General features: G+C 51.0%; 1 protein-coding gene across 1 annotated transcript; it reads left to right on the top strand.

Annotated features, from left to right (window-relative positions):
* The first annotated feature begins 384 nt into the window (after positions 1-384).
* Positions 385-19679, top strand: FLII (FLII actin remodeling protein). Its single transcript, XM_070955374.1, has 30 exons — positions 385-503; positions 2800-2910; positions 3453-3524; positions 3617-3697; positions 3915-4000; positions 5179-5340; positions 5669-5772; positions 6154-6329; positions 6990-7147; positions 7249-7333; positions 7864-8011; positions 8290-8423; positions 8548-8760; positions 9338-9517; positions 9779-9861; positions 10395-10469; positions 10597-10680; positions 11285-11456; positions 11778-11882; positions 12073-12264; positions 13002-13190; positions 14070-14209; positions 14682-14925; positions 15503-15657; positions 16201-16261; positions 16576-16704; positions 16999-17105; positions 17525-17630; positions 17791-17856; positions 18289-19679. Exons 1-30 carry the CDS (start codon positions 441-443, stop codon positions 18421-18423), a joined length of 3816 nt encoding a protein of 1271 aa, XP_070811475.1. The 5' UTR covers positions 385-440; the 3' UTR covers positions 18424-19679.
* The last annotated feature ends 174 nt before the right edge of the window (positions 19680-19853 follow it).

The raw sequence follows: 19853 nt of genomic DNA, 5'->3' as shown, positions 1-19853 counted from the left end.
CGCATTTATGACGGTCGCAGCGTCCGGGGGAGGGGGGGGTGTAATGTCACGTGATCCCCTTTGGCCACAATCCAACTCAATGGGTTAAGCCAGATTCGCTTAACCACCCTGCTACTCACCTAACGACCTGCAGCAATTCACTTAACAACGAGGACAAGGTCATAAAACGGGAGAAAACTCCCCCTCTTCCTGAAACCTCTGGCTTAGCAGCGGAAAGGCGGTGTGTGTGTGGGGTGGGGGGGGGGAAGGTCGTAAGTCGAGGACTAACGCCGAAGGCTGCCCGGGAGAGGGAAGGAGGGAGGAAGGGGTTAACGAGGGGGCGTGTCCGCGCGAGGCCCCGCCCCGTCTGCCCTTCCCCCCGCCCCCCTCCGTCCGCGGAAAGAGCCGCCGCCGCCGCCTCCCCGGCCGCGCTTCCCCGCTGCCTTCCGCCGCCGCCGCCCATGGCCTCCACCGGGGTGCTGCCCTTCATCCGCGGCGTCGATCTCAGCGGGAACGACTTCAAGGTGAGCGGGGCCCCGGGAAGGCGGGCGGGCAGGGGGCGTTCAGCCCCTTCGCGGAGCCCCGGCCGGCCGCGCTGGGCTGGATGGAGCCGGGCAGCCGCGTGGAGCCAAGCCCCCTCCCCTCCTGCCCCGGCCCCGCTTCTCCCAGCGCTTGAAGCCTCCGGGGAACGTGGTCGGGGGCTTTGGGGGGCTCGCAAGGAGCGGCGGGCTGGGGAGGGGGCTCCAGGGATCCCCCCGCCCCAAGGTTCCGAAAGGGGGCGGAGACCCCCAGCCCCTCCCGTCCCGGGTCAGGGAAAAGCCCGGCGGCCGTTTGGGGAAAAAATGCAGGCAATTTGGAAAGTCCAATCAAAGTTTGCCTCCGTCCAGCTCCCCCCTCTTTCCCCTCGGCTTCTCCAGCCTGCCTGCCTGCCTGCCCCGGGATTTAAATAAATGAAAGGAAAACCTCCTGGAGAAAGAGGCAAGTGGCATTTCCGGTCTAACCCCCCCCCCCGGGGGGGTTTCTCAACCTCAGCCACGCTTTCCCAGAGGTGGACTTGGCTCCTGCCCTGAAGGCCACCCTCTGAATTAACCCAAGGCCTCCCCAAATCCCCAGCATCGGATGGGAGGGTGGCTGCCTGCATCGTCCGGCACCTAATTGGCACTGTATGGTACACTGCTCCTGGCCTTGGAGGCTTCACTTCCTTTTTCAGAAGGTCAGCTAGAGAAAGGCCTTTTCTATGGGGGAAGGGGGTGACCAGGTTTCCCCACCACCAATTGTTCCTAATTTTTGGTTATACAGGAAAAGGATTGATTCATTCAGGTCCTGTGAAGTCAGGCTGTATTTCCGGGCAACTCTGGGTGGTTTTAAGAGCTGGTCTTTGGCTCCTTCTGTGACTCAGTGCTGCAAATGTTTCCTGGCCTCGGGGGAGAGAGGGAGGGGGCTGGGCCATCCCGTCTTTGCAGAGTCTGACCTGGGACAGTTCAGAAGCACCTTCGTTTGGGGAGGGTGGGGGAATGAATAGATGATCGCTTTTTCTAAAGAAAGCAAATATTCACACATTGTTCCACAAAATTCACAAACGATAATATCCACCAATTGTTGGGGTGGTCAGGGAAAGGTTGCATAGAATGAAAAACTCATGTTTTCATAATTATAAGAATCGTTCATTAAATGCATAGCCCCAATCCCCAATTCCCAATGGAAGATATCTCGTCACGCTGACTTGTTGCCACTTAACCAGAAAATATTATGAAATCTTGCACAATTTATTTACTAAAAGTTCCTCCTGTTTCCTACAGTTAAACCTCCCTGGCTTCCTTTCCATCTTCCTAAAAGTTTCCATGTATCTTGTTTCTCCGTCACCCAACTCATTTCCTCTTGCAGAGTTTTACGGGGCTGACATTAGAATTATAATTAGCAGTGAGCCACATTTGGGAGTGGGGAGGGTGGGGTGGCATGTTGGCCTTGAGATGTAACCGAGGTCAGGAATACTTCTGAAGTGACGTGCGACCCCGCTTATAAATAGTGACGTCACTCAGGGAGGGGGAGAGGAGCCAGCCTTTGGACACCCGATCTCTCTGGCTCGTTCCGAGTGTCTTGCCTTGCCTGGATGACGGATCAAACTTCATAACGTTTCAGACTGTCAGTTTCTTGAGACAGAAACGGTTGCTTGAAATGATGCTTCCCTCCTCCTCTCAATGCACGTTCAGTGACCGGTTCTTAGGGGAGAGGAGGATCTGCGCAAAGTCGTGGAGCGATCCTATATTTTATGGACATGGAAGAGATGAGTTGCAAAGACCTCTTTCATCAAGGACCTGTTCGAAGGAGAGGAATAGGAATAGGAATAAGAATTAAGAGAATAAAATATAGCAGGGGTCTCCAATCTTGGCAACTTTAAGACTTGTGCAAAGCTGGCTGAGGAATTCTGGGAGTTGCAAGTCCACAAATCTTAAAAGTTGCCAAGATTGGGGACCCCTGGAGTATAGAATAGAAAATAGGATAGGGTAGGGTAGGGTAGGGTAGGGTAGGGTAGGGTAGAGTAGAGTAGAGTAGAGTAGAGTAGAGTAGAGTAGAGTAGAGTAGAGTAGAGTAGAATAGAATATCAAAATGAATAGACTAGAAACAATAGAATAAAATAGATCCTCATCTTATGACTATTTGTTAAACAACCACTCAAAGTTATGATGGTGCTGAAAAAAGTGACTTACCCCTGCTCCTCGCACTTAAGACTGTCACAACATCCCCCTGATCACTTGCCAGAACGGCTTCCAGCTGGTTTATCAGATCTGACCCCCTCCCCGATGTCTCTCCCTGCGACAGGGCGGTTTCTTCCCGGAGCATGTGAAGTCCATGAGCAGCCTGCGATGGCTAAAGCTGAACCGGACGGGCCTCTGCTACTTGCCGGAGGAGCTCTCGGCCCTCCACAAGCTGGTGAGAGATCAGCGTTTCCTTTTGCAGCCTCCCTGGGGGTTATTTTGGAGGATAAGAAACTGGGGAAAGGGGGAAAAACATGGGGCCACAGAAGGGGCTTTTTTAAAATCCCCCTTAATTGTTAAAATTGAATTTTTGCAAGGAAGAGTTATTACGACGTCCTCCCACCTACCCCTGTATACCTTTCCGTATTTCTCTTTTTAAGCCTAAACCCAGGTGCCCAAACAGGGGGGGCTTGGGATCCTTCAGGCTTAAGGACTAGTGAGAGAGAGAGAGAGTGGATGGAGGATTTGGGGAGGGGAGGGCAGGATTTCCCTCCAAAGATCTCCCCCCCACTTCCTCCTGCTCTCTTCATGGGCCAGTTTATGTCCCACCCCAAGCCATGTCCTCCTCAGTTAGATTTGGCCTCAATAACCCAGATACTTTGTCCACAGTGAACAATCCCTGTGAAGCTAATCAGTGGGGAGGGTGCCCGCCAACCCTCCTTAACCTCACCCGCAGCCCCCAGACCCAAGGCCCTTTCTGCTTCTCTTTCCCAATAGGAACACCTCTCCGTCAGCCACAACAACCTGACCACCCTCCATGGAGAATTCTCCAGCCTCCCTTGCCTGCGGGTAAGTCCTCTGCACCCAAGAGCTCCCCCGTAGCCCCTCTGCATGGCCCCAGGTGGGTCTGACCCCCTGTTCTCTCTCCTCCTGCTCCCCAGGCCATCGTCGCTCGGGCCAATGCGCTGAAAAATTCCGGGATTCCTTATGAAATCTTCCAGCTGGACGACCTCTCGGTCTTGGTAGGTGGCAGCCCTGGCTGGTGACTGGCTGGGGGATTCTGGGGGCTGAAGTCCACGTATTTTACAGTGACCAAGTTTGAGAAAATTTCTCTAAATTCAGGTGCACCAGTTATTTGTGCTCTTTCCTTTGGGTTCTCTGAGAAACGTGGCCTGTTTGGCAGCCACACGATGCTTCAGTGGCCTCTGATGTGCCCTTCCTGGGTTTCTGTTTCCGTAGGACCTGAGCTACAACCAGCTGACCGAGTGTCCACGGGAGCTTGAGAACGCCAAGAATATCCTTGTGCTCAACCTCAAACATAATAGGTAACACAGATAGTCCTCGACTTGTGATCGATTGCTTAGCAGCAGTATGAAGTTATGACAGACCCCCCCAAAAAGCTGCTTATAATTTCAAAGTTATGACAGCCACACATACCCCATGATCACATGATTTTGGGCATTTGGTAGCTGACTCACCTTTACAGATACTGTGGTCCCAGGACTGCAATTTTCCGCTGGTTTTTTGCCAATATTCAGATTTATTTTTGGTTTCCCACAAACAATGCCCACTGAATAAAATGGCTTCGCTTAGTGTCAGGGTGTTTGCTTAACAACCACAGCATTTGCCTAACAACGGCTGCCGACAAGGCCAAAATATCGGGCCCAGTCACTGGATGCCTTGACCTGCAACCGCAACAACTCGTAACCCAAATTCAGGGCTTCACAAATTACGGTTGTTAAGTCAAGGACCCCCTGTACGTGGGGCAGGAAGAGGCAACTGGAGAGAAGGGTTTAAAGCTTCAGTCTCAAGTCTTTTTCTGCTCTCTTGCTCGTGAGTGGCTGCCAGTAAAACTGAGATATTTGGAACTGCCCTTCGCTTGGCTATGATTCTTCTCCTTCTGCATTTTAATTTTTTTAAATTTTGTATTTATGTGTTTTTATCTTGTGGCTGTTCACCGCCCTGAGTCCTTCGGGAATAGGGCGGTATACAAATCAAATAAACTAAACTAAACTTGCAGAAGCAGAAAATTGTGTGCTGGTGTGTGAGGACGCCCTCTCTGTTCCTTTCCTTTCTCGGCCCAAATCCTAGCTTAAACCAGAGCAAACCATAATGATCAGTTGCCCAAAACAGAATGCAGAGGGGAGATGAAAAGTTTTCTTGGCAGATTCTGCCAGTCTGACTCTCTGCCAAGCCAAACAAGCAGCGAGCAAATGGCAGCTTCAGCCGGGAACCCTTCGGCATCGCCTCGGAGAAGCAGGCGGTAGCTTCTAGGCTGTGGGTGGGGTCCAGCCCGCTGCGGAGGGAGACACCCCAGGGTGTTTGGGGAGGAGAGAGGCTAATGGCTCCTTGCAGAACAAAATGGGTGTGTGAACCTCTGGCTGCTGAAGTGTCTTTGGCGAGCAGGGCGAGGTGCTGGCACCGGGCAGGGCCTACCTGTGCAGTGTACACAAGGTGTGTCCCTCTTCTCTCTCCCGCCCCACCTCCCGCTTTGCCCCCGCAGCATAGATAGTATCCCCAACCAGCTCTTCATCAACCTGACCGACCTGCTTTACCTGGATTTGAGTGACAACAAGCTGGAGAGCCTGCCCCCCCAAATGAGGCGCCTGGTGCACTTGCAGACTCTGCTTCTGAATAATAACCCTCTGATGCACGCCCAGCTCAGGTAAAAGGGGAGGGAGGGAGGGAGGGGGACTTCTGCAAAGGGACCCCCATCCTTGTTCCTCTGGGAGTTTGCAAGGGAAGGGTCCCGTTTCCAAGCCCGAGACGTCGGCCTAAAGGGAAGTCTCCTTTACTCAATTTAAAGGCGCTAGTCCCTGGGGTTCGGGAGAGACCTGGGTGCAGGGGCAAAGGGTCGAGGACAGGCAGGCAAGTTGATGAAGGCCAAATCAGGGCAGAATCCCGCCTTGCTTTCCTGCACCCGGTGGTCCTAGCTAAGCCCTCTTCCCTCTCCTTCTCCCCCACCCCACCCCACCTGGCTCTCCCACCTGAAGGCAACTCCCCGCCATGACAGCTCTGCAGACGCTCCACCTCCGGAACACACAGAGGACCCAGAGCAACCTGCCAACGAGCTTAGACGGCCTGACCAACCTGGCAGGTACCAGTTGCATTCATCCCACCTCCCACCAGGGACCTGTAAAGACCCTGTTAGCCCAGCCTTCCCCCACCCCACCCCCGCCTTGGCCTCCTCCAAAGGCCTCAGACCTCAAGTCCTGCAACCTCCAGCTGTGGGTGAACCATTGTGGGAATTGTACTTCCAATGCGCTGGGAGAATTGCCTTGGAGGATGGCGCATGTTTACTTATCATAGAAATAAGCGCCCTTGAAATTGGGGGGAAGTTACTGCAACACAAATCGTGGCACTGCGGACCCCAGAACTTGCAGACATGGATGACCACCTGGCCCCCTTCCCTCTCCTCCCCCCTCCAGTGAACCCCCTCCCTTGTGCAACTTGGCCTTTCTCTCCTCGCCCTGCACAGATGTGGACCTCTCTTGCAACGATCTCAGCCGCATTCCAGAATGTCTCTATACTCTGTCCAACCTGCGGCGCCTGAACCTGAGCACCAACCAGATTTCGGAGCTGTCTCTTTGCATCGACCAGTGGACGCAACTGGAGACCCTCAACCTGTCAAGGAACCAGCTCACTTCCCTACCGGTGGGTGCCCCTTCCTGGAGACCACCATGCTCTCTGGGCTCCTGAAGTCTGGCTAAGGACAGACCAGCAACTGGAGCAGGAGCCAATGATGGTTTTATTAAACCATCATATTTGATTAAGAGGAAAGCGTATAGATAGTCCTTAACTTATGACCAATCACTTAGGAACCATTTGAAGTTACAATCTACCTGAAAAGAGGAATTTATGACCCGGATCTTTCTTAGATGGGGAAGATGGGTATGATGGATGCATTGTTTTTACAAGCAAGAAAAAGCAGAGATATTCAGGAACTGGGATAAGGATAACAGGGATAAGGATACAGGCCAGGGTTTCTGATCCTTTATACCTTGAAGATGTGTGGACTTCAGCTCCCAGAATTCCCAACCAGCATCCTGGGAGTTCAAGTCCAAAGGTCTTAAAAGCTGCCAGGTCTGAGAAATATTAAGTATGTAGAACAATAAATCAATATTTTCTCCCTCTGCACTGCGATTTAGGGACCCTTTTGTTCTGTTTATGAAAACCATTCTGATGTTTTGTGCTCCAAAGGGTGTATTTGGATAAAGTTTGGAATTGGAAAATCAGCTTCCAAATGAGCTTCCCAAGTGGGGATTTCTTTTCCTTCCTGAAATTAATTTTTCATCCCTTCTTCCCTCCCTCCAGTCTGCTATCTGCAAACTCACCAAACTAAAGAAGCTCTACTTGAATTCCAACAAGCTGGACTTTGATGGCATCCCCTCTGGCATCGGAAAGCTGGCCAACCTGGAGGAATTTATGGCAGCCAATAACAACCTGGAGCTCATTCCCGAAAGCCTTTGCAGGTAGGTCGTGCTTCGCTCCCCCACCAAGTAGCCCGGTCATCGCTCTCTGGACAAACTGGACTTCAACTGGGCCCTGCCCTCTGACCCTCCTCTTTCCACAGATGTGTGAAACTCAGGAAGCTGGTTTTGAACAAGAATCGCCTGGTGACCTTGCCGGAAGCAGTGCATTTTCTGACGGACGTCGAGGTGAGAGTTTTGGGAGGGGCAGAGGAATCCTGCAAAGAGGGGAAGACGGATGGGACATCCTGCAAAAAGGAAGGGGCTCCTCCTTGGACAACAGTTGAGGTCTATGGAGATTCTCTGTCCTCCAGGTCATGGTTGTCCCAAAGGTGCTTTTTCAAGAGGCAACTGGACTTTCTGGTTTTTCTTTGAAGGCATTTCGCTTCTCAACCAAGAAGCTGCTTCTTCAGAGCTGAAGACGTTTCTTGATTGAGAAGCGAAACGTCTTCAAAGAAAAACCAGAAAGTCCAGTTGCCTCTTGAAAAAGCACCTTTGGGACAATAGTTGAGGGCTAAGGACTAGCTGTAAACTAAAAACTTCTTAGTTTTGAGAAAGTCTCCAATTTGTGTTCTAGACCGCAGCTGAGGGCTCAGGGGCAGCGAGCAAACATGGGTTGCGGTTGAGAACTTACAATTCTCACATCCCAGCCTGAGTCTTGTCCCTGAAGAATCTCTTGTCTTCTCTGATCCTGACTGAGGTCCTCTTCTCTCTTGCAGATCTTGGATGTCCGGGAGAACCCAAACTTGGTGATGCCCCCAAAGCCTGTAGACCGAACTTCAGAGTGGTACAACATTGACTTCTCCCTGCAGAATCAGTTGCGGCTGGCTGGGGCATCTCCTGCCACGGTGGCAGCGGCAGCTGGAGGTGAGCTTAGGACCCCCTTTGGGTGTAAGTGTGTTATTTTCTAGCCTTCCCCAGCAAACAGCCACAATAGAAGGTCAAACTATTGCCTTCAGCCTCATCATCTCAAGAACTTCCAGCTGCCTTGTAAACTAGAAGCACATCGGACACCTCTCTCCCTGAATCATGTCCTCTTAGGACCATCTTCCCGGTCTTGTTACTTCTAAAGCTTCTCCATCCAACGTTCTCCTCTTCATCTCTTGCTTTCTAAAACTCTTCCCCCTCCTTCCTTTGGTCCCCAGGGAGCAGCCCAAGGGACCCCCTGGCCCGGAAAATGCGCTTGCGAAGACGCAAAGATTCAGCCCAAGATGATCAAGCCAAGCAGGTGTTGAAAGGCATGTCAGATGTGGCCCAGGAGAAGAATAAGAAGCAGGAGGTAGGGTGATGGCCGCAAGGTTGGCTTCCTCTCCAGGTGACCGCCTATGGCTGCGGAGGAAACGGACAAGCTGTAATGGGGGCTAAAGGGAAAAAAACCCTCCCCTTCCTCTTTTCACCTTTAGGAGAACGGGGACCTAAAATACACGGATCTGAAGACTCGCCGCTGGGACAAGAGTTTGGAGAAACCCCAGCTCAACTATTCGGAGTTCTTCACAGAACACGTGGGCCAGCTGCCAGGGATCACCGTCTGGCAGATCGAGAATTTCGTGCCCGTCATGGTGGACGAGGCTTTCCACGGGAAGTTCTATGAAGCCGATTGCTACATTGTGCTGAAGGTGGGAATTGCCAGGGTGTGTGTGTGTGTGTGTGTTAGTGTGTGTGTTACTATGACCTATCCCCAGTCCTAACTTCCCTGTCTGAGACTGGTTTATGGCAATGTCCTTCAACCACTTTACAGACGTTGGGCAAGATATCTAGTCTACCGCCTACATCTAGCCATGGCCATTCAAGGTTGTGGGGAGCACATCGCACAACGGTGAATCCTCATGGGAAACTTTTTCTAGAATTGGAAATAGAGATATGCAGTAGTCCCCAACTTGTGACCGTTTGCTTAACAATTGCTCGAAGTTACGACAGACCTACCTTAGGTTATGTATGACCCAGATTCAAACTTCGGATGATCATGTGACTGAACTTTGAATACTAAGCAACCAGGTTGCAATAACCACCAAAAAAAAAAGGATCGTAAAATTGGCTTGGTCATGTTTGATGACCATCTGTGATGGGCAGGCTCCATTATGGTCCTAAGTCGAGGACTACCTGTTCAGGAAGAACAGAAATACTGTTGCAGATGTAGAGAGAGAACCGAGACGGACCGTTATCCCTCTCCAACTCCTCATTGCTCTTCTCCAGACCTTCCTGGATGACAGTGGATCCTTGAACTGGGAGATCTATTACTGGATCGGCCAGAAATCCTCCCTGGATAAGAAGGCTTGTTCAGCCATCCACGCCGTCAACCTGCGGAACTTCCTGGGGGCCGAGAGCCGGAGTATTCGAGAAGAGATGGGGGACGAGAGCGATGAATTCTGCCAGGTACCCACCTTTCTCGGGAGGGGGGGGGGGGGCTTCCGTTCCAGAGACCTTTGCAAAGACCCAGGCCTTCAGAACTGCAGGGAACGGCCCAAAGAGGATAAAGCCAGAGCAAAACGACTTCACATGAAAATAAGTTTTCTGTGCTGTGGTCAGGAGAAGAGGGTTACAAGCTGGCTTGCATGTCTAATCCACGAGGGTTGCAGGTTGGCTTTAATTTAATTCTGTCTTTCCGCTTTTGAAAATCCCACTTTTGGACACAAGGTGTTTGATCACGAGATCTCCTACATCGAAGGGGGCACAGCCAGCGGCTTCTTCACGGTGGAAGACATCCATTATATCACCAGGTAAACCTGAAGCATCCACACAATTCAGGTTTTGCTCCAGGTGCTCAGGAAGAAACCAGCCGGTGGTTAAATTTGGGAGGTGGAGAACGTCTGAATCTCTCGATTGAAAAATAACGGTTTCCCAGGCACATTAGACTTTCCTGCTCTTCCTCTACCTGCAACCCCCAAGAGTTAGGATTACCTGGTGGAGTTTCAGGAGATAGCGGAGGTCTTTGGGTTGGGGTCAAAACTGGTGGCTCTCTTTGGGGGGGACCCACCTGCTATCCTGACTAGCCAGCTTGCAAATCTTCCAAGTTATGGTCTTCTCTAGCTTGACAATTCTGTGATGACGGCTTGCAAACCCCAATCCATAATTTGAGGAGGCCGCAGTAATTATTTCAGCCTCTTGTTTTTCAAATGTCTTAGGAGAGAGAGAGAGACAGTGATTGATTATCAATTGCACGACATTCGTTTCTTGTTTTCTCTGCCCCCCCCCCCACCTCCTCCTCCCAAGTGGATATGATGAAGCTGTTGTTTCTGCCATCTCAATGCAGGCTTTACCGTGTTTATGGAAAGAAGAATATCAAATTGGAACCGGTTCCTCTGAAAGCGACCGCTTTAGATCCTCGGTAAATACGCAAGAGAGCCGCCTTTTGAAGCCTTGAGCACAATCTGCGGTGGGGTGGCTGGGAAAATACTGCTGGCTATTTTAAAAAACACATTTCTGCCCTCTCCCTTCTCTTTCTTCCCATCTAGTTTTGTCTTCATGTTGGATCACGGCCTTGAGATCTACATCTGGAGGGGCAGCCAGGCTACTCTCAATGGTACCACCAAAGCCAGGTGAGTGCCAAAAGAAGGGTGTGGCACAGCTGTCTCTGAAACATCCGGAGGAGTTCTGCTATGTCACTATCTTACCTTGCTATTATTGCCAGCACCCCCAAAAATGGACTCAAGGGGAACCTTTGTGGTGATGTCAGGCTCCAAAAATCAAAAAAGACATGTTAAGATTTTTCAAGCATATTTCTTTATTGTCCCTCACCTGTAGATAAAAATCTTGCCAAACTAAAGCCAACTACTTGGACCGTAAAACAGAAAAGACTCTGGGCACCATTAAGGAGGAGCTGTCTTCACCCACTTTCTCACACACAAGCTCTCTAAGCTGCTTTGTCTCTTGCTCCTCTGGAATTCGCTCCTTCCCTCCTGGGAATCTGGACAACAGACCATCACAGAGAGGGGTTTTGTGGGAGGTCTGGTATTCCAGCCAGAATGTCTCCTTCTCAAATCAAAGAGACTTGGCTGTGTAGAAGCCACCGTACCAAAAGTAGAACTTTGAAGGCTGCTAACGTTGAGCACAAAAGTTGGGTCTACAGATGGAAGCAGGGAGCTTTATGGAGATCCAGGTTCTCTTTCATTCTGCTGGTTCTGGATTCATCTCTTCTCTCAGGCTCTTTGCTGAGAAGATCAACAAGAACGAGCGGAAAGGCAAGGCGGAAATCCTGCTGCTGACTCAGACCGAGGAGACCCCGGAATTCTGGGACCTCTTAGGTGGGCAGGCAGAAGAGATCAAGGCCAACGTCCCAAATGACTTCAAGCCACCCAGACCCAAGCTGTACAAGGTGAGGCAGGAGGGAGTTGAGGAGAGAGAAAGAGGGGCTGGCATCGCACAGCTTAAGAGCTGATGCCAGCCTCCTCCACCCATTTCTGTAGGGATTGTCCAGAAACGTGCTCTTTTCTTGCAATATTCCTAATAAAATCAACCTGCTCTAGACTTTACGTTAGTTTTGGGGCATTTATGCCTATAGGTGTTGATGGTGAGAGAAGGCAGGAGTTTGGAAAACCAGTTGGTTTGGATCACACCCAGGATGGCTCAAAGTGGGCTTTGCTTGCGTCCTTCTCTGGGTAAATGCTCTTCCTTCTGCTTTCCTCCCCTTGCACAGGTTGGCTTGGGACTGGGCTACTTGGAGCTGCCCCAGATCAACTACAGGCTCTCTGTGGAGCACAAGAAAAGGCCAGGGGTGGACCTGTTGCCCGAAATGAGGCTGGTAGGAACAATGTCTGGAAGGTGCTGATGGGACCAGAGTAGAAGTTCTAGATGGTTTCCGATTAAACCTAGTCCAGAACCTGTTGGGGTTTTTATTTTTGGATCTCTCTTACCTTCTAAGAGTCCTGAAAAGAAATTTCAAGTGGTCCAGTTGAGTCTCAACCGTCTGCTTTTGTCTTCTCCTTTGGTAGCTCCAGAGCCTGCTGGACACCAAGTCGGTCTACATTCTGGACTGCTGGTCAGACGTCTACATCTGGATTGGCCGGAAGTCCCCACGCCTGGTGCGGGCGGCTGCTCTCAAACTGGGCCAGGAGCTGTGCAGCATGCTTCACCGCCCCAAGCACGCCATGGTCATCCGGAACCTGGAGGGCACCGAGTGCCAGGTTGGAAGGAGGGCAATTTGGCGAGGAGGGACGATGGGTGCTCCCAAAGGACTCTGACCCTCTTTTAAGGGTCGGTCGGACCATATTTGCCCACTTGCCAGGAGAGGGAACATACAAATGGGATGCTGGAGGGTTCAGAAAGTAAGGGGGCAGAATTTGCAAAGTGATGTGGCTTCTTCTAGCCTTACGTGAAGCTTTGGAGGACCAAAGTCTCAGCTGAAGAGACAGTCCTACAAGAAAAGAGAACTAGCTTATATTGAGTGCATGTGGCTGCCTGGAGGATTCTGGGAATGTGAGTCCTCAGCTGAAGAAGGCTTGACTTGATTGGTCCCTTGTCTGTTGGGTCTTCATGATTCTCAGAACTCTGTATCTGTAGACCACTGACCACAGACCATTTTGAAGAAAATGACAGCAAATCCTAAAAATAAAGACATGTGATGTGTTTTAAAGTGTTCTGATGGTAACAGGAGTCACAATGACTGCCAAACTCTGGCACAATTAATGAAAGTATTAAAGCTATTACTAATTTAATTTTAGGAGACAATGTCTTAATACAGGTAAGACTGTTTCTGATTCAAAGCTGATTTAAGTTCTTAAGGAGTGTTTCCTTTATTTTGTGTTCTGGAAGGAAAATGTTTAAACACCCACCCACCCAAATTTAAAAGTGAAAACTTCTTCTAGCATAGTTTTCTTCTGCTTGGTCTGGATTTTCTGATGGGGATCCGTGTCCCTGCCAGGTCTTCAAGTCCAAATTCAAGAACTGGGATGACGTTCTGAAGGTGGACTACACCCGCAACGCCGAGGCCGTCCATCAACCTGATGGTCTCTCAGGAAAAGTGCAGAAGGATGTTGAGAAGAAGGACCAGCTCAAGGCTGATTTGACAGCCCTGTTTCTGCCCCGTCAGCCCCCGATGCCTCTGAGCGAGGTAGGCCCTACAAGGTGGAGAGAACCAAGCTAGGTCCACCACTCTGGCTCCCTTGTATTGTATTGTATTTATTGTATTGTATTTATTGAATTTGTATACCGCCCTACTCCCGAAGGACTCAGGGCGGTGAACAGCCATAAAAATAAAACATGGAAATACAAAATTTAAAATAGAGATAAAACAAATTAAATAAATTTGGCTGAACCATATTTAAAACCCCAATAATTTAAAACCAAATTTAAAATTCCCATTTAAAAGCGGAGAAGTTTAGGTCAGGCCGGCTTGCTGGAATAGGAACGTCTTAAGCGTGCGACGGAAGGTACGCAGATCCGGAATCCTCCGTATCTCGGGGGGGAGCTCGTTCCAGATAGTAGGTGCCCCCACAGAGAAGGCTCTCCCCCTGGGGGCCGCCAGTCGACATTGTTTGGCCGACGGCACCCGGAGGAGCCCCTCTCTATGGGAGCGTACTGGTCGATGGGAGGCTATTGGTGGTAGCAGGCGGTCCCGTAGATAACGGGAAGTTGTGTGGAAGTAGATGAAGCATTCTCCAAACTAATGTTTCTCAGCCATGACATCTTGAAGATGGGTGAACTTCAGCTCTCAGAAGCCACCAGCTGGAAGAGCTGGCTGGGGAATTCTGGGACTTGAAGTCCACCCATCTTCAACTTGCTGAAGGTTGAGAAACACTCCTCCAAACATTGGATGATGGGACCATTTATGACCTAGATCTGCTCCTGGCAAAGAAGAAGCATCTCTTTGAGACACCTAGAACATTTCCCCACCCAAAACATTCCTCCATTCTCGCACTTCCTCTGTCTCCCTTGAAGGCCACCTCGGTGACTCAAGTCTTTGAGCGGGTGGTTGCTTTCCCTCCCCCAGGCAGAGCAGCTGATGGAAGAATGGAATGAAGATCTGGACGGCATGGAAGGCTTTGTCCTGGAGAACAAGAAGTTCACCCGGCTGCCTGAAGAGGAATTTGGCCACTTCTACACTCAGGATTGCTACGTCTTTCTCTGCCGGTAGGTCATCTCGCCAATTTGCCAGGTGCTCCATGACCTTGGTTTCCCAGGATTTCTTTCTGTCCTGCCTTCTCCCTTTGTCCAAATCAGTGCAGTGCATGGTGTTCCTCAGAGTAGGGGTTGAAAGCAGATGCTTCTTCAGAAATGCTCCTCTCCCATTCCAGTGGGGTCTCTGGGACCCTCCTGCCTGATTCCTGGTGGGCTGAAATTCAACCTCTGTTCATGGGTGTTCTCTTTTCTTCGCTGAGACCCAACCTTTAAGAGATTCCCTTCCTATTGGGTCCCATGTGGGCCCTTCGGACAAGGCTTAGATGCCTGGCCAACCCCATCCCTCCCTTGAGATGATCTCAGAAGTTCTCTGAGGTCTCCACCCCTCAGAACTGCTTTGCATGATCCTTGTGCTGAAAAAAGTTCTTTCTGCTGAGGCTGCTTGAGAAGAAGTAACTGAGTGACTTTGGTTTTGTCCTGAGAGGTACTGGATCCCTGTGGAGACAGAGGAAGATGAGGAGAAGAAGAAGAAGAGAGAGGAAGGGAGCGCTGAAGGAGAGGAGAAGGACGAGGAGGAGGAGGTGGAAGAAGAAGAGAAGCAGCCAGAAGAAGACTTCCAATGCGTGGTTTATTTCTGGCAGGGCCGTGAGGCCTCCAACATGGGGTGGCTGACCTTCACTTTCAGCCTCCAGAAGAAATTTGAGAACCTTTTCCCAGGCAAGCTGGAGGTGAGCCAGATGATCATCCCTGGGGCTGAAAGGAGAGTGGGGAACTGGGGGCATCCAGCCTCTCGGCAGTGTTCTGGGCTGGTCTTTTCAAACTTGGCTCCTTTAAGATGGGTGGACTTCAACCCCCAGAATTCACTTTGGGGAATTCTGGGAGTTGAAGTCCACCCATCTTAAAGGCGCCAAGTTTGAGAAACCCACTGCTCTAGGAGCTGAGCTGGAATAAATCATCCTGGCCTCCATATCTCTGCATGGTTGACCAGGATGTTTGGCCAGAGGAAGGCAGGGATGCTAAAATAGTGCTGGACTTCAACTCCCAGAATCCCCCCCTCCCCCCCAGAATGGGAAATGCTCCCTGATTAATCTGGCCTGGAAAGGAACATTCTTATAATATATATATATGGTTTCAATACTGCTCAGGATCCTTCTGCTTCTCCAAGGGAGCTGTGTGTGCGTGTCCTGTTCCTTCTTCCCACTTCCTTCTTGGCCATTTGCAAGTGGCAGTCAAGGCCCCACAGCCAGGCCCCCACATTCCAAGTATGGCTGCGATTTCTGAACGCCCCCTCCCCAAATCCCCCAGGTTGTGCGCATGACGCAGCAGCAGGAGAACCCCAAGTTCCTCTCCCACTTCAAGAGGAAATTCATCGTCCACAAGGGGAAGAGGAAAGCCAGGGACGACAACCTCCAGCCCAGCCTCTACCACATCCGCACCAACGGCAGCGCGCTCTGTACCCGGTGAGGAGCTCCATTCCCTGTGGGCAGGGTGGAGGCCTTGGACCTCTGGACTTGCTGAGACCCTTCGAAGCCTCAGAGGGGATTGAGGTCCTGCTGGAACCTGGGAGAAGTTCTCCCATTTCTGCTCTCCTTGCATTTTGGGATCTGCCAACTGGGTTTACACAAGTGTTTGGATCTTGGAACCCAGAGTTGGAGAGCTGTCACCTAAAATGCAATTTGAGCATTTCTAAAAGAAGGTTGGCCAGTCTCTGCTAAACCTGACCTCCTCCCACCATCTGGAGACCCTCCAGAGATGGTTTGTTCTGGAGTCAAACACCAGATTTGTTATCTTCGGGAGACACCTAGCCTTTGGCCAATGCTGGCTTCCTTGACGTTCCTGCTCCTTCTTTGTGAACAAAATCAATTTCGTTGGTCACTTTTCTTTGGCCACGTGGCAGTCCAAACCCAAATCAACCTATTGACTCACCTAGACATGGGAAGGTACCTGTGGTTCTTTCCCTTTGTCCCTGTGGGGGCTGATGGTCTCCCCACCTTCCTCTCCAGGTGTATCCAGATCAATACGGACTCCGGCCTTCTGAACTCTGAATTCTGCTTCATTTTAAAGGTAATCTAAGCCACCAATGGGTGAAAACTGAACAGTTGCTTCCTTTTTTAAAAAAAAATCTGATGGACTTTTGTAAAATACAGCATGGCCGTTGGAATTCAAGGCCTCTTTCTGGGGCACCGATCCCCCAAAATCGGTGCCCCCAGAATGCGAACACTTTCGTACCACCTCTGGCCATGCTGCCTCCGAATTCATGTCGCCTGAACACATCCGGTGAGAGCCAGGCAGGAGAAGGCTGACCTCTAACCCAAGGATGTCCAGCCTTTGCAACTTTTAAGACTTGTGGACTTCAACTCCCAGAATTCTCCTTCCAGGTTCCCTTCGAGAGTTCCGACAACCAGGGCATCGTGTACACCTGGGTCGGCCGAGCTGCCAACCCCGATGAAGCCAAGCTGGCCGAAGATATCATGAACCACATGTTTGACGACTCGTACAGTAAACAGGTAAAGAGAACAAACTGAAGAGAATGTTTGCAGCTCAGGGTTAAACCGTGGAGGGTCCTTGGTGCTCTCTGAGCTTGCTTGTTCTCTTGCAGACATTTCACGACCCACCTAGGGAACATCATCAGTGTTAGGGGGGGGTTTGATGTTACCTAGTTGGGTCATGAAACGTCTCCAAGAAAACAAGCAAGCTCCACCTATGACCCCATAGGGGAAGACAATCTGGGTGGGAAAACCCACAAGCAAATCTTTCCCATTTCCCCTCCCCTCCCTTCTCCTTTCCTCCTTGGTTTGCAGGTGATCAACGAGGGAGAAGAACCAGAGAATTTCTTTTGGGTCGGGATTGGAGCCCAGAAGCCTTACGATGGAGATGCCGAATACATGAACTTCTCCCGTCTTTTCAGGTGGGCCGCTGGTTCCCTCGGGTGGATCCCTTCTTCCCCAAAAGGGCTCCCTTAATTCCTTGGCTGGAGCCAAAACCCACCCTCCCTTTATGTAGCTTTTCTTAATTTTATTTGTTTTATATTAATCCTTTTATTGTTTATAAACTGCCCAGAGTCACTTTACTGGTGAGATGGGCAGCATATAAATTTAATAAGTAAATAAAAATAAAAATAAATTTCTGGAGAGCAACAGGCCAGAGAAGGAGCTGTGCTTTTTCCCAAATTCGTTGTCATCCAGCAAGCCCTCCAATCTGTAGCAGAATCCAAGAAGGTCCCAAAGGGAGACTGGATTTCCTCCTGGGAGGGAGGGGGGGGCCCTTCTTCCTTCTGCTCTGAGCTGTTTCTTAAGACTTTTTCCTGGCTTTGTCCTCGCCCACCAGGTGCTCCAACGAGAAGGGCTACTTCGCGGTGTCCGAAAAATGCTCCGATTTCTGCCAGGATGACCTGGCTGACGATGACATCATGTTGCTGGACAACGGCTGCGAGGTCAGTCTGGGGCAGGAACCGGATGGGACCTTCGGCCGGCTGTGGCCTGGAGTGGATGGATGGTTTGCGAAGTGGTGGGAACCAGAAGGCGACGTCTGCTGTGGTCTCCTCTGGAGAAGACCCCGCCCAGTCACCTCTTCTTCTCCTTCTTCTTTTCCAGGTCTACATGTGGGTGGGGACGCAGACCAGCCAGGTCGAGATCAAGTTGAGCCTCAAAGCTTGCCAGGTAACGACCCAGAAGTCTTGCTGGCCATTCATGGTGGACACCGAAGGAGGGTCCGTGTTCACCTCCTGCTTTGGCTTCAGCTGGGTTTTGCTGGCGGGGGAGGAAAGACCTCCCGTCTCTTGGCCTTCTCCCCTCCAATGGCATCAAGATGCACAGGCAGACCTCCACTTACGACCGTTCACTTAGGGACACTGAGACCATCCTAAATATGAGTCAGTTGCCAAGCGTCTGAACTTTCATCACATGAAAGTTGCCATGGCAACTTGGAACGGTCACTAAATGAGGTGTTGTAAGTGGAAGTGGTTCAACTTTGGATGGTTTGAGGAATTCAAGAAGCAGCATACAGGTTATTTATTATAGGTCAAGTTTTGAATATTTTTAGGGTACATTTTTCATTTGCTGGGGCTTGAACCGCTTTCCCTCCTTCCTCAGGTCTACATCCAGCACATGCGATCCAAAGATGCCAGCCGGCCCCGGAAGCTTCGTCTGGTGCGGAAAGGCAACGAGCCACTTCCCTTCACCCGCTGCTTCCACGCCTGGAGCGTTTTCCGGAAGCCGCCAGCTTAACAGCGGCACCAGGCGCCAAACCTCAGACCTCTCCTGCCACCCGCAGTGGCCCCCATGGGGGTTCCCCAAAGGATGGACTTTGTAGTCTTGTGCCAGCGCTGGGCGGACCATCCCCGCCCTTCACTGCAACGCGCTTCTCTTCGAGCCGCGGATTGGAGAAAAGGTTACTCAGAGAGAGATGGGGGAGCCGAATTGCCCTCTCCCACCCTCCCACCCACCCCCAAAACCCCCCTCCTGCTTCCCCATTCCCAATGCCAGTCAAATCTCCTTTGACGGCTTCCTCCCCGAGTCATTCAGGGCCCATGGCTCTCTCAGCCATTGTTACAGAGGAGAAATCTTGGTTTTCCTCCCCATCAAACCCCCCTTTGTTGCCCCCAGATGGTCTCTGGAGCCCCCATCCCCACCCCCGCTCAGGAGCAGCAAATTTGTGCAGGCCAGGCTGAGACCCAGGAGGGTCCCCTGCTTGGGGGTCTCTAGCAAAGGCTTGCAAAGAGATTTCTGAATTAAGTTTGGAGCGGAAGCAGAGAGGTTTAGGGGGCGGGGGAGGCCCTTGATCTGCAAAGCGAACATAAGATTCCCCCCATCTTCCATCCCCGAGAAGGAAGGATGTCAGCAAGTGCTTCTGTGCTCCTCAAAGCCACCCCTGGCTAAAATTCTGTTTTTGGTGTTTTTTTTTTACACCTACTAAAAAGCACAACTCTCTTTTATTGCCTTCCGCTTGAAATGCCTGTTCTTCCTTCTTCTTTTTGCACTGAATTACAGTTTTTTTTAAAAAAAAAAAAACCACCAAGCTTGATCACACAAAGAAGTGGTGTCCTGCTTGCTCCTAGTCCTCATGAGGCGGTTTTGAAAAGCAGTTCTCTTGCCCACTTTCTGCCATGCAGGCAGCTGTGGTGGCCCCGTTCCTTCCTAGATACCACCCACATTTTGGAAAGGGTGGGAATCAAGCCACGAAAAGAAACACCGGAAAGAACTCGTAAAAAGCAGGAGAGGTGGCACCCGCTTTAAACCCAGCCAAGTGTCAACTTGGTGCCCGCCAAACATCTGCAGCAGTTGCTACCATCTGCAGAACGCATGGCCAAAGGCAGACGACGGCAGGCATCCTAATGCCAAACAGCTACAGCAGCAGGCAGGAATTCAAAGGGCAGGGTTGCGTCTGGCCTGGTGCAAACACAGCGAAGGGGGCATCCGTCCCAGGGCTTCACAAGCTTCCTTTTTAAGGTCTCAATAAAGATTGCAAAGATGGGTGTTTGTCAGCTGCCGTGGCCTCCTTCTGTTCGGACAGCTAAAGCAAATCCTGGTTCGCTCCCACCATTTTTGGTGGTTTTCCTCCTCTCTTGGGTGCCAGTCCTATAAACCAGGGGTCTCCAACCTTGGCCACTTTAAGCCTGGCGGACTCCAACTCCCAGAATTCCCCAGCCAGCTAGCTG

Source organism: Pituophis catenifer, unplaced genomic scaffold (genome assembly GCF_029215685.1).
Source record: "Pituophis catenifer annectens isolate HBS135680 unplaced genomic scaffold, rPitCat1.0.hap2 SCAF_16, whole genome shotgun sequence".
Lineage (NCBI taxonomy): Eukaryota > Metazoa > Chordata > Lepidosauria > Squamata > Colubridae > Pituophis > Pituophis catenifer.
This window is presented reverse-complemented; position numbering and strand designations above follow the sequence as displayed.

Excerpts from the sequence above, each read along its gene's own strand:
- FLII (XM_070955374.1), top strand. The coding sequence starts at position 441 with ATGGCCTCCACCGGGGTGCTGCCCTTCATCCGCGGCGTCGATCTCAGC. Across the intron at positions 5,341-5,668 it reads CTGATGCACGCCCAGCTCAG|GCAACTCCCCGCCATGACAG; the intron begins GTAAAAGGGGAG and ends TCCCACCTGAAG. Across the intron at positions 8,424-8,547 it reads AGAAGAATAAGAAGCAGGAG|GAGAACGGGGACCTAAAATA; the intron begins GTAGGGTGATGG and ends TTTCACCTTTAG.